Source organism: Haemaphysalis longicornis, unplaced genomic scaffold, assembly GCF_048455015.1.
Source record: "Haemaphysalis longicornis isolate Haplotype H1 unplaced genomic scaffold, Haemaphysalis longicornis Haplotype H1 scaffold_7, whole genome shotgun sequence".
Taxonomy (NCBI): domain Eukaryota; kingdom Metazoa; phylum Arthropoda; class Arachnida; order Ixodida; family Ixodidae; genus Haemaphysalis; species Haemaphysalis longicornis.
In genome coordinates this window covers 177250610-177261671 of record NW_027526422.1, presented here as the reverse complement: position 1 = coordinate 177261671, position 11062 = coordinate 177250610, and the positions used below count along the sequence as shown (strand labels likewise).

Sequence of the window (11062 nt, the reverse complement as noted above, 5' to 3'; positions counted from 1 at the left end):
ACAGTCAACAGCAGCCTTACTGCTAATACCAAATTCCATTAGGAACTTTCGACAGTCCCATTTGAATATGTTGAAAATAGCCAGGCCCACTTCATTTTGCAAGGCTTTGGGTTGGGGCATTGAGCCTCCTTCCGCAGCCCCCCTTCCATTCAAACATATTCCAAGTTCCTCACGGAGAGTTCCGCAAATCCTCATCTGCCACGTTTATCGGACAACCCCTATCTAACGAAAAGTATTCGGAACGTTCCCACGATTGCAGCGTCTCCAACAACAATATGCTATTGCTTTCGATGGCTTCCAACGTGACCCACCTAATAGAGGAAAAATGGCGATCCGGCCACTCTAGTAAAACGGAGGCCCCATTCGGTACAAGAAATGTTACTCATGCAAAAACAAATTGGTCAACACACACTAAATAGATAAAACATTTTATTATTCCTAAACTTTCAACTTTAACTGAAAATTTTTATTGTTTCTTCTCGTATATCTTGCCATAGGTTCATGACAGATGACCTCCCTTCTACTTCGCTGATCTTCGCTTCCATTCGCCTCAACTGTTCCGCTGAAAAATACTTTTTCCACCCGCCCACTTTGGCCTCCCTAACTAGTCCATACTTCTTGGCATTGCCGTCGTGGCCATCCTTGAACGTCACCTCTAATCGTTGCATCGCTCTACTCCACTCGGGATCTGAAACACCACTGAAGTCCAGGACTGCAATGTCCTTCATTTGTGCTGGCGAAATCCTTTCTAGCAATTTTCCAAGCAAGGCTTCGTCATCTTCCAGCTCTCTGCCGTACTCCTCGCCCAGGAAGTAGGCCAGTCGAAGAACAACGTCTCTGGTGTTCCGTTTGAGTTCCTCGTAAGTCACAAAAAACATGTTCGGTTCGTACCTCATGGCATAACCGGCGGCTACGTGGTCAAAATAGCTGCCGTGCCCGCCGCAGTCATCACTGAGGAACGCCTCGAAGAACTCGTCAAAGGTGCCGTCCTGGAAGCGGAAGGTGCTGAAGTTTGTGACCATGTGGTAGAAGGAAACGCAGACGTCCCAAGGGTTGCGGGCCACGTAGACGTACTTGGCCTCGTCGCTCATGGTTTCCCTTCGCGGAGGCAGGTGGGTGAGGATGGGTCGCATGGGCAGTTTCGGTCTCCACTCGTCGAGCTCCATGCCTTCCATGAAACGTTGGTTGTTCATGTACTCCTGCGCACTGCGGACAGGCTCGCCCCTCTTGAGAATCAGTTGCGTGATGTGAAAGACCCAGTTTGTGCCGCTCTTCGGGTACGTGAACTGGACGAGGTCTCCCTCTGAAGCGCGGAAGCTGAAGTTTTTACGAAAGATGACAGGGTCGAAGTTTGGATTTCTGAGAACGCCATCGATGGTTTGAGCGTACGGCTTTCTGGAAGGTGTAGGAAGGAGCATTTTGGGCGGCTTTTCTGAAAGAAGGAAATTTGGAAATGAGAAGGTCTTGTGACCTGTACGTACACTGCGTGTACATTTGCTGCAGGTTGCGGTCGATCTAAGTTCGAAAAACATATTTTTGACAATACAAAAAAATCAGCAAATATCTCACTGCTACAATAAAATATCTCGTACCTTTGAACTTCGCTTTGTATTTATGGTAGTGATGAGGTGTTCGTAAGTAGGCCCGCTACACTGCTCTTAAGGAATACTGGAATGGTGTGTAGACCTTTGCGGAAAAACTTCCCGTGGTCTTTTTTGTTATTTAAAAAACGTTGAAGGGTAGATGGTGTTCTACAGATCTCTGAGACGAAATTAGTCTGTGTAGCAAGAATGACAACTTCCAATAATATTGTGTAACCGAAAATATTGTTCAGCAAGCGTGCGGCAACTGGTTTAATTATTGCTGTCTAAATTCTTGTAACTGAATTTCAACCATAGCATTTACCTACTGCTGTTGCAAAAACCATTTTAGTAAGTTTCATTCTTGCTTGCCACATTGGCGAGGAAGTGCCTCTCAACGCAGGCTTAAAGCAATTACAGGTAGTCTAACGCTGCTCTTAGATAGTTTGATGACGATCGTTATCTACTTCATGCTCTAGAATAGCATGAAGCATCATGTTTCCATTGAATCATATGAGTGCTATGCTTTAACCCTCGCTTTACCTTTTCATAAGGTATACTGCACCAGCAGTATGTCGTTCTCCTTAATTGCTAACATTTCGACTGGAACTATTGCGCACTTAAGTATTTTCCCCCTTCCTTTTATGGAATTGGTTTCATCCGGAATGATTGTCTCCAGTAATTTGATCTAAACCACCAAAAATTGCACAAGCTAGTATTATACCTTGTTAAATCTAATTATACCTCACTCGCCAATTATACCTAAATGAAAACACGCACTCTGAAGCCACTGAAGTAAACACTGTCCCACTGATCGCTCAGCTGTTATGGGTGCTCTCAGCCGGAACCACTATTCTGTAACTATTCACAGAAAAATATTTCGGAGTGCGTTCCCCCGAGGAAAATTGATAAGCCTATCCCACGGAGCAATTATTTTGCTTTGTAAATGAGTAACAATATTCATGCCACGTGAAGAGGATATTAAAACAAGAAATAACTCGAGGCTGTTTCCAAGAAAAATATCATGCTACACCTAAGTCGTAACTGTTTGCAGCGGGCAGTGCTACGTTGCGCCGTCTACGTCGTGCTACGTGGCGACGTCTTCTAGGATTTCATGCCGAAGAGGAAAATGTACCCATACAGTATGGTGTACGTGCTTCTGAGGGTTGGATTCTCATATGGTGCGTCGTAGGCGCCCTACTTTCTAAGCAATCTGGCAAACGCGATTGAGAGTTGCGGTCAGGCGAACATAAGCCTTCACCTGAAGCAGTGGGTACTATGCTAGACCTTACAAAAACTTCCGGAGCGAATAACTGTTTTCTCCCAGGCAAGTACCGCAGAAAAAATAACCAAAGCATTTATACTCACGGCTTCTAACAAAATAGGTGGTTGGGTTTCAGGTGGCTTTCCTTACTAATGTTGAAGCTTTGAATGCGACCCAGAAACTGGTATTCCGCCGATTCCGGACCGGCTTTATATGCGACCGACACCTGTTTTCATCTGCAAAACAATTGCCTAAAAACAAAAGCAACCAATAAGGCCTCCCTGTATTGCCTCCCCTACTACAAAATCTGAAGTCACGTGCGGTTGGCAAGGTAACTCACATCGTACATTAACTTGTATTGTTTCTGCTCCCTGTGTCGCTAGCTCTCCGATATCGTAGTTTTTTTTTAACATAGCCGCCTCCTAGATTCGGCACACATGTTTCGCAAAAGCGGAACCTGTTCGCACATTGTCAAAAGCTGAAACAGTCGTGTATATTCTTTTTGGAAGCAGATAAGCCATACAACTCGGGAAAAGAGCGCGCTTTTCGGCTTGACGGGCATTGCCTGTTTCCTTCATCACTTGCAGCTTATATTACCTGTTACCTGGCAGTTCTCCAATTGCTGAGTAAGTTTCTTAGGAGCATAGCACTTCCAACCAGCGTTATCTCAGGACTGGATTGTTTCTTTTTTTATATATTTTTAAAAAATGTATTCCCTCCACGATCCGATAACATTAGTACTCTCACGCTATATCTGGTGCTCTATAAAAATTTGACGTATAATAAATTACCGCGGAATGCCGCAAAAATTGCGTTCTTTTATTCTTTGTTGGTGCTATCTCGTACCCGTTTTGGAAAAATGTTAACGGTAACTTTTGCGCACTCGATACGGGGACACAGAAAAAGATGACACGAAGACAAGCGCAGCCTGGAAAAATGTATTGTTATCACGCTAAATAAATTTGTTTGTTTATTTTTATTTTTATTTATTTATTTTTTATTTTTTATTTTTTTCTTTATTTTCTTGTGATTTTATTATTTCTTAATTTTTATTTTTTATTTATTTATTTCCCTCAACGCCCGGAGAAATCCCATCGTCTCTCTATAAAATCAGTTTCGCAATTATTTGTTTATAATTACTGGTACTTGTAGTTTCCATCTGCCAATTCACGGAGAGACTGGCGATGGGAATGAAATTCATGTTACCCTTTCTGGAAGCCAAGTAAAATTACAATCCTCAATTTTTAGCAAGCCCGCAACCGCACTAATAACTACACCTGTTTCAATTTTATGTATATTTGAACGGTAAAAATGTAGAGAAACATCCGATGCATATCTTCGTGTGTGTATTGACATTACTTTGTGTTTGACCTTTAATTGCCGGCTGAATTTTGAAGGGGTGCCACTAAATTTTCTTCCACTCCAAACTCCTTTAAGTTGCTGCTGGACTAACGAAGTGTTTTATGAAACAAAATTATAGGATTTAAATACCTTTTTTGAATATTTTATGCAGTAAAAACGCGTTTTCCGGAGCATATTGAGGTATAGTGCCCCCTGTATACCCTTTTTAAACTTCTTTTTAAGCCCAACATTATCTTGGTCGCAATCAAACATGGATACCGTAGAGGCACACTACCCTTCGCTTCTCCAGACGCATGGAAAACTTCCAGACAGACGTCATCTCAATAACAGAACTCTGCATCGTGAACGGGCTATTTGTAGCGGTTATCAACAAGCACTGGAGCGCGCCTACAAGTGAGAAAGAACCACGCGGCAATGTGATCTTGATCATCAAGCCCTGACTATAGGCACCACTACACACTTGTAGTTATACGACGATGATTCATGCGGGGAGAAACAATAACCTACTTCTAATAAAGATCCGGGCCTTTCTGCTGCATCTGATTCTACCACATGTGGACAGAATGTGGACATGTGGACAGCTGTCCACTAGTTTATTAGCAACATTGCTGGTCTGGGTCGCAAAACTCTCCCAACCATGAAGAATTTCGTGCAGCTGTGAATAGCTTGGCCATCATTATGAATGCAATCATTGAGCGCGGGTGCCATTTGATGCCTGTCAAAAAAAAAACTTTCTGAGAACACCCTTCACCATCCACTCATTACTATTTGAATGCATAAGGGGCCAGTTTTTGGCCGTCAAACGAACTGGCCCATAAATTTTGCCCTAACCCCCACGTCGACTGTCATTTCACTTTGACCAGGTTGATAACATTCTAATTTATTCCTACAAAGCGGAAGTGCAGTCTACGCACCGCACATCGCTCTAAGCATAGCTTCACTTGTGCTGAGTCATTAGGGCAGCATAATGGCACTCCCGCATGCATTATTTTAAATACTTCGAACTCTTCGTTCCTTCTTCAGATCTGCGTTGCTCTCGAACAAGCTTATCACCACATTCGAGACCACGGGGTACCTGCGTAAAACCATTGCCACATTTTCTCTCTTTTGTTAACCTGTCGAGCTGCATCTTCATCTCCTGTGTGGAGATTAGTTTCAGTCTGGAATGTATGCGTCTCACCATTGACCAGCGCTCCTTATCTCCTGTGTGTAGGCTACACCACAGCGGCCTGTCACAAAATCTGGGGCGCCAGCGTCCCCCTGTGTGGTAGTTGACTGAGCCTCATTAGCCTATCTAAAACGCGAACCTATCCTTCTTTCGCCGGGACACTGAACGCGCGTCCTGCGTCGGAGACGGTCGGGGAGTCGGTCTTCAGGACAGGTACGGTACAGACAGCTGCAGGACCGCTGCAGACAGCGGCAAAACAGCTGAGGTTCATCACGAATCTTTTACATACCGGTCGCACCTCTTTCCAGCAGGAAAGCCAACAAGCTCCTCCGGCTGCCTAATGGCGCCTTACGTTGCTACTGTTGTCCTGGCACTTGACGATGATGCCATGCGTTACTCGCTTGTGAGCGGCCAGAGTGAGTCTCTATCGGCCAGCGCGGAGATGATGCTCCGGATTTCCCCCTGACAACTGCTACCTGTGCCCAGCGCGCCGCCAACGCGATCACTTGCGCAATGCACTTTGTAGCCCTTTTTTACCTAAATGGAACTACGTACAAGTAACCGAAAACTTCGCTGAAAATAAACGTCTATTGTCGTAACCAGGGCATCTCCCTTCGTCGCCCGTTCTCCACCAGACCGAAAGAGGCGGTGTCAAGTTGGTGCGGTGCGTTTCAGTCTGGTAAAAAAGTCTGTCTCGCAGTCTGTCTCGCAGTGTGTTTGAATGGTCCCGTTTTTAATGCTAGCGTTAGACACACTGTGATAGAGATGACAGTACGACACCCTTCCTGCTCTCCTGGGAGTTCGGCATGCCAAACAGCCCTCCCGCAGCAGTCATGAATATTTATTTTGCCACATCGGTGTACATCTCTGCAGAAATGTACAGAAAAAATTAGTCACTTCAACCGCAAGGTGAAGCCGCCTTAGTTCAAAAAAATGAAATTCAAAAAAATGACAGCCTGGCGAAAAAAACGCTGCGACAAAAATCCATCAATTCTACAGATCCCTAACGACGAAAGGGTGGCCTTCTGATACGCGGATTTAGTGACAGCAGCGGAGACCAAATAAAATTTTGCATCCTAAATTATGACAGATATACTTTTATTTTAAATGTAGCCGTATTCTACATACTTGAGAACGCAAAGAAATGCGAGAGAGAAATCGCAAGACTAATCACCAGATAGAAGGAAAATTTCGATGATCATGTAAGACACAAAAGTCCTACGCTTTTCAGTGACCCTGCCGATGGTGAGCAGCTCTCTCAGAGCGTAAGTGCCTACCTTCAAATTGTTGCTATCGCAAAAGCTTTGCCGTCCCGTGAGAAACATCGAGATTCAGGCGCCCGGGAGCACGTTAGAATTTTCACTGAGACGAGATGTCAATGCCGACGCACGAATACGTACGTATCCACATTGGGAAGCGCGTCATTGCAAATATACTGCCCTATCGCCACGAGGCGTGCTTTAATAGCCGCGCTAACAAGGCAGGAGATGCAGACCTAAAAACTTTCGGATACATAGGACTTCCTATCGATCACCTTTCCCTCTTCTCAAATTAGGCTTCCGTCAACACAGTGACGTTTACGTGACCTCTGGGAAAGGGTTTGAATTCCCTCGTGGCCGCAAACGAATGTGTTTCCTTGTTAAATTAGTTTGCTGCGAAGAGGGCGCTCCGTTACGCATGACTGAGGGCTTTTTTCCGTCAGACGGGTCACCGATTATTGCGTAAGAGACGCGCACAGAATCATAATACTCTAGAGGCCATTTGAGCAATCGAAGAGAAACTTGCAATAAATTACGGAACTGTATAGCTTTTTGAGGCGCTGTAGGCGAGAGTTTATAAATGTATTTTTGTTCCTCGTTGTCACAGACAGGGACAGGTCTTGTGCTTCCTACTAGAGAAATAATGGCTTCATCTGCCTGCACACCACCGACCACTGCACTCGCCCCCACGTCAGCGTAGTCCGCGAAATTGCACCTTTCAAAATTTCAGCCATTGGGGATTCAGCCATTCGTCTAACCAATTTGACTCTACGTTCTTTTTTCCTTTCCGGAGACGGCGCAGTCTCGTGTGCAAATAGCTGCTTCATTTATCTGACCATTTGACTTGTCCATGCGTTAGGCCGATGGCCTGAGATCAAAATTACCTGTGGCGGAATCTACTCGACTTCCAATTATTGGTTATTGTTCTTTATTAGTTTGTTTATTTGTCAATCCTGCCAGCTGGCTCTTAATCGACATGTTTCACACCAAGTCGCGCAGATAGATTCATTCATAAATTCAAATGATTGATTTTTAATAAAAAGGCGTTCATTGTATCTGATTACGAGAATCCTTTTTGTCCCATGCCAGTGGGCTCTCGCTTGTGAAATCAGCTTGTCACAGCCAACTTCAGTTCACCACATCAAGTGGCGGTACGGTTATCATTCTGTGTTCAGCGAAAACTGAGCAATGAGTCGGATTACTTTTCTTTTTGGGCAGACTCGTGTCCAGCTGTGTAGGTTTCTGTATGAATGATTTTGCTATGATATTCGAGTAAACCAACCATTTAAATTAACTAGAGCCAAAAGAGGACATTCATAAGAGATGAATGCTGGTCCAACAAGTCGGTCATTCAACCTACATCTGTCCTCGCGATATTTGACCTTTTGTGTAGGTCGCTTTGCCAGAACAATCAAAAACTGCCCCATTGAGCAGAAAAGCGACCATTTAGCGTCTATCGCATTTGCGTTACAAAATAAGAAATCGAGGGAAGCTTGCACTCGCGCGCAGGACTTGAATGGGCAAAACTGCTCTAGGTGAGCATTGCCCGACACGTAGTTAAATTTGAGTACCATTGCTTGTTTTATAGTTCCGGGGCTAGTAATCGTCATATGCATCATTGTCTTCATCGCGTCGTCTTCATGTTACTCGTCTTCATCATGGCGAGGGGCGAATGCAAAGTCATCCTCAGTATTGTAGACTTCCACCAGATCAACTCGCGAAGCTTTCACTAAGACCCGCAAGGCTTGAACCACAGCGAAGCTGCAGGATTTCCTTATTAGTGAGCAATGAAGGACACATCAACATGCATTTATACAAGTTTGAAATTTCTTATTTACATGTTCCGTTGTTGCTTTGCACTGTTTTAGGGTAGTGGTCGTGATATGCGTCGACATTTTTGTGCTCCTCTTGCGAAATATGCGAAAATCGACTATTCGGTATTGATAATGCGTGATAAACGGCATTTCTGGCTCTTCTCTTTCCCACCCCTAGACTCCGTAACTCCTCACGAACTTTCATTTCATATCAGTCAAAACGCTATCAACGCTCTCTTCGTCGTTGCAAGATGAGGATCGGTATGGGCAGCAACGTTGAAGTAGAATGCTACCGTTGGTAGCGCGAGCAGAGTGCAATGCTGGGCGAATTAAATTTCACACTTCCGGTCGCCTGCAGTCAATGGAAAGCATCAAATTTGCCCTTTCCTCGCTGCGACTGTTTAGGGAGAATCGAGCCGAAGGTTTGCTGCACTGCGAAACAGCGAAGGCCAAAAGTCGATATGTGCGTGCTTGTTTCACTTCTAAAATAGCCTTACACACGTGGAAAGTGCAAATACTCGACAAGTGCGACCCTCAAAAGCCACTCTGTGGCTAAGCCTTTTACTGCTGACCACAAGTATGAGGGTTCGATCCCTTCACCCGGCTGTTGTTTTTCTGACGTAATCCTTCCATGCGTCGAGATTTTCACGCACGTCAAAGACTCCCAGGTGGTCCAAATTGCTCTGCTGGTATACAATACACGGTCTGCCTATAAGCCCAACCAAAGCTTCGGGACATCAAACATGAAAGCATTTTTTTAGAAGTGTGTTTCCACAGGGAAACAGTACAGAGAAAGCCCACCACGTGGTCTTAAATTATTGCGCGCCAAGTTCGCACACGAACTATATCTCCTCGTTATTGCTGCGTTCATCGTTCGCATAAGCAAGACGCCAAACGATAGATTTTGCTCTAGGCATCACTTCCTATGTTCAACGTTTAGCATATCCAAATGTAGCAGCAGGGCAAAGGCTGCGGGTGTCAGGGTGCCTGTTGTTATTAGTCAGTGTTATAGACGATAGCCTTTTTTGGCCTACTTCAACAGGAAAATTTTATTCGCTATGTCTGTCTATGCGTTCCTTGATTCAGTCGCCCGGCTAATATTTTGAACGAGAACGGCTGTTGAATGAGACGAATATTTATGCAAAACAATTTTCAACCTACTAAAGTTGGAACAATGCTTCATACTTATCAACATTCCTCCGTTGTGGCAAACATTAGGGATATTCGAGGCCGAACAATACTACATAAGTAACACTTTCAGTTCTTCCGAATAAATAAAAATTGAGGCATAGGTTTTGCTGAATCAAGCAAAAAACAACCCGTTAAACAATATTTTCTTACAAAATACAACAAGATCCCAGCAAATACCCCGGCAGCAGAGCGAACGCGGCAAATTTGAATTAAATTCGGCCCACCATCATTGTGTTTACGGCAGAAGGACCGTGACAGGAGGGAAACAGCGTAAAAAGGGGGCGGGAGAGAGATGGGGCGCTATGCCCTTTGGGCAAAATTTGCAGCGAAGAAGCAGGTACGCGGCCAATTGCTTTAGGACGCGTAGAGCCGACAATTTGGCATTTTTTGGCATATACAAATAATGACAATTGATATGTGGCAAATAAAACTCTTAGCGTATGACAAGCAATCTGTCCTTTTGCAAGAAATTATAATCGTCAAACTCGCATGGGCTACATATTTCGTCTTGGATAAAAGAAAACGGGCCTAAAGAAATAATGCATCCATCCATATAGGCAACCCGATCCTGCACTGTCACATTTGCCCAGATTTCTTACTTTGCTCTTATTCTGCTGTTATGTCTTACCAGTTCTGCTTTGTTTCCGAAGATTCGCTTGACTGGCTGGTTTAACTCGCTGCTCTGCTGCCGCTGCTTTTGGTTCAGGAGGAGCGGGAGCAGTGTTGTAGACAAAAATAAAGAACGTCTTCGCAAGAGATTTTCTTGTGCTTCACACGTCCAATCAGCCTTTCAGTTTGTAATAGTTTAACCCCTTCCCCGATTCCGTAACATTGCGGACGGAACTGGGTTGATGTTCAGCCGGAACAGAGACGTATTCATGTTGACGCATACATCATTAATAGCTCTCTGAAAATGTATTCTAGTGATCAGAGCATTGAAGAGTGACTGAGTGTTGCTAAAGCGGATTTTCTACAGAATTATAGCTCACATTCTCCAGAAGGTGACTCTTCAAAAACTATCCGATGTGGCCAAAGAATCTATTTCATCGGTAGCGCTTACGTGGCTGCTGCAGGATTTTTCTCTTGTCCTACAACTGATAAAAATGTACATCGCCGGTATAACACTACTAAGGCACGTCCTCTGCTAATTGTACCGATGTGACGCGCCGGTACACACTTCTAACTTAAGGGGTTTTGTGTTCAGTGTAACCAGTGGAGGCAGGAGTGCGATTTCAACAACAAAACAAAAAAAGTGGGAGAAGGTATAGCCCACAGACAGCATGACCGTTTGTGGTTGCTTTAAGCAGTGAAAACGGCAAAATAAGCTTTTGACGGGAAACGAGCTTCTAAATGGGCCGTATTTTATCTCTCTCCCGCATTATTTGGCCTAATTGCTTACTGTTGTACTTAAAATTACGCGCTTT

General features: G+C 44.4%; 1 protein-coding gene across 1 annotated transcript; it reads right to left on the bottom strand.

Moving 5' to 3' along the window:
* Positions 1–412: 412 nt before the first annotated feature.
* LOC144147266 (sulfotransferase 1C2-like) lies at positions 413–10365 on the bottom strand. Its single transcript, XM_077679359.1, has 3 exons — positions 10267–10365; positions 2949–3095; positions 413–1432 (listed from the first exon to the last, which is right to left on the bottom strand). The coding sequence occupies exon 3, from the start codon at positions 1416–1418 to the stop codon at positions 453–455; it is 966 nt and encodes a 321-aa protein (XP_077535485.1). The 5' UTR covers positions 1419–1432; positions 2949–3095; positions 10267–10365; the 3' UTR covers positions 413–452.
* Positions 10366–11062: the final 697 nt, after the last annotated feature.

Bases quoted from the DNA above. Each gene is read 5' to 3' on its own strand.
- LOC144147266 (XM_077679359.1), bottom strand. From the start codon at position 1,418: ATGCTCCTTCCTACACCTTCCAGAAAGCCGTACGCTCAAACCATCGAT.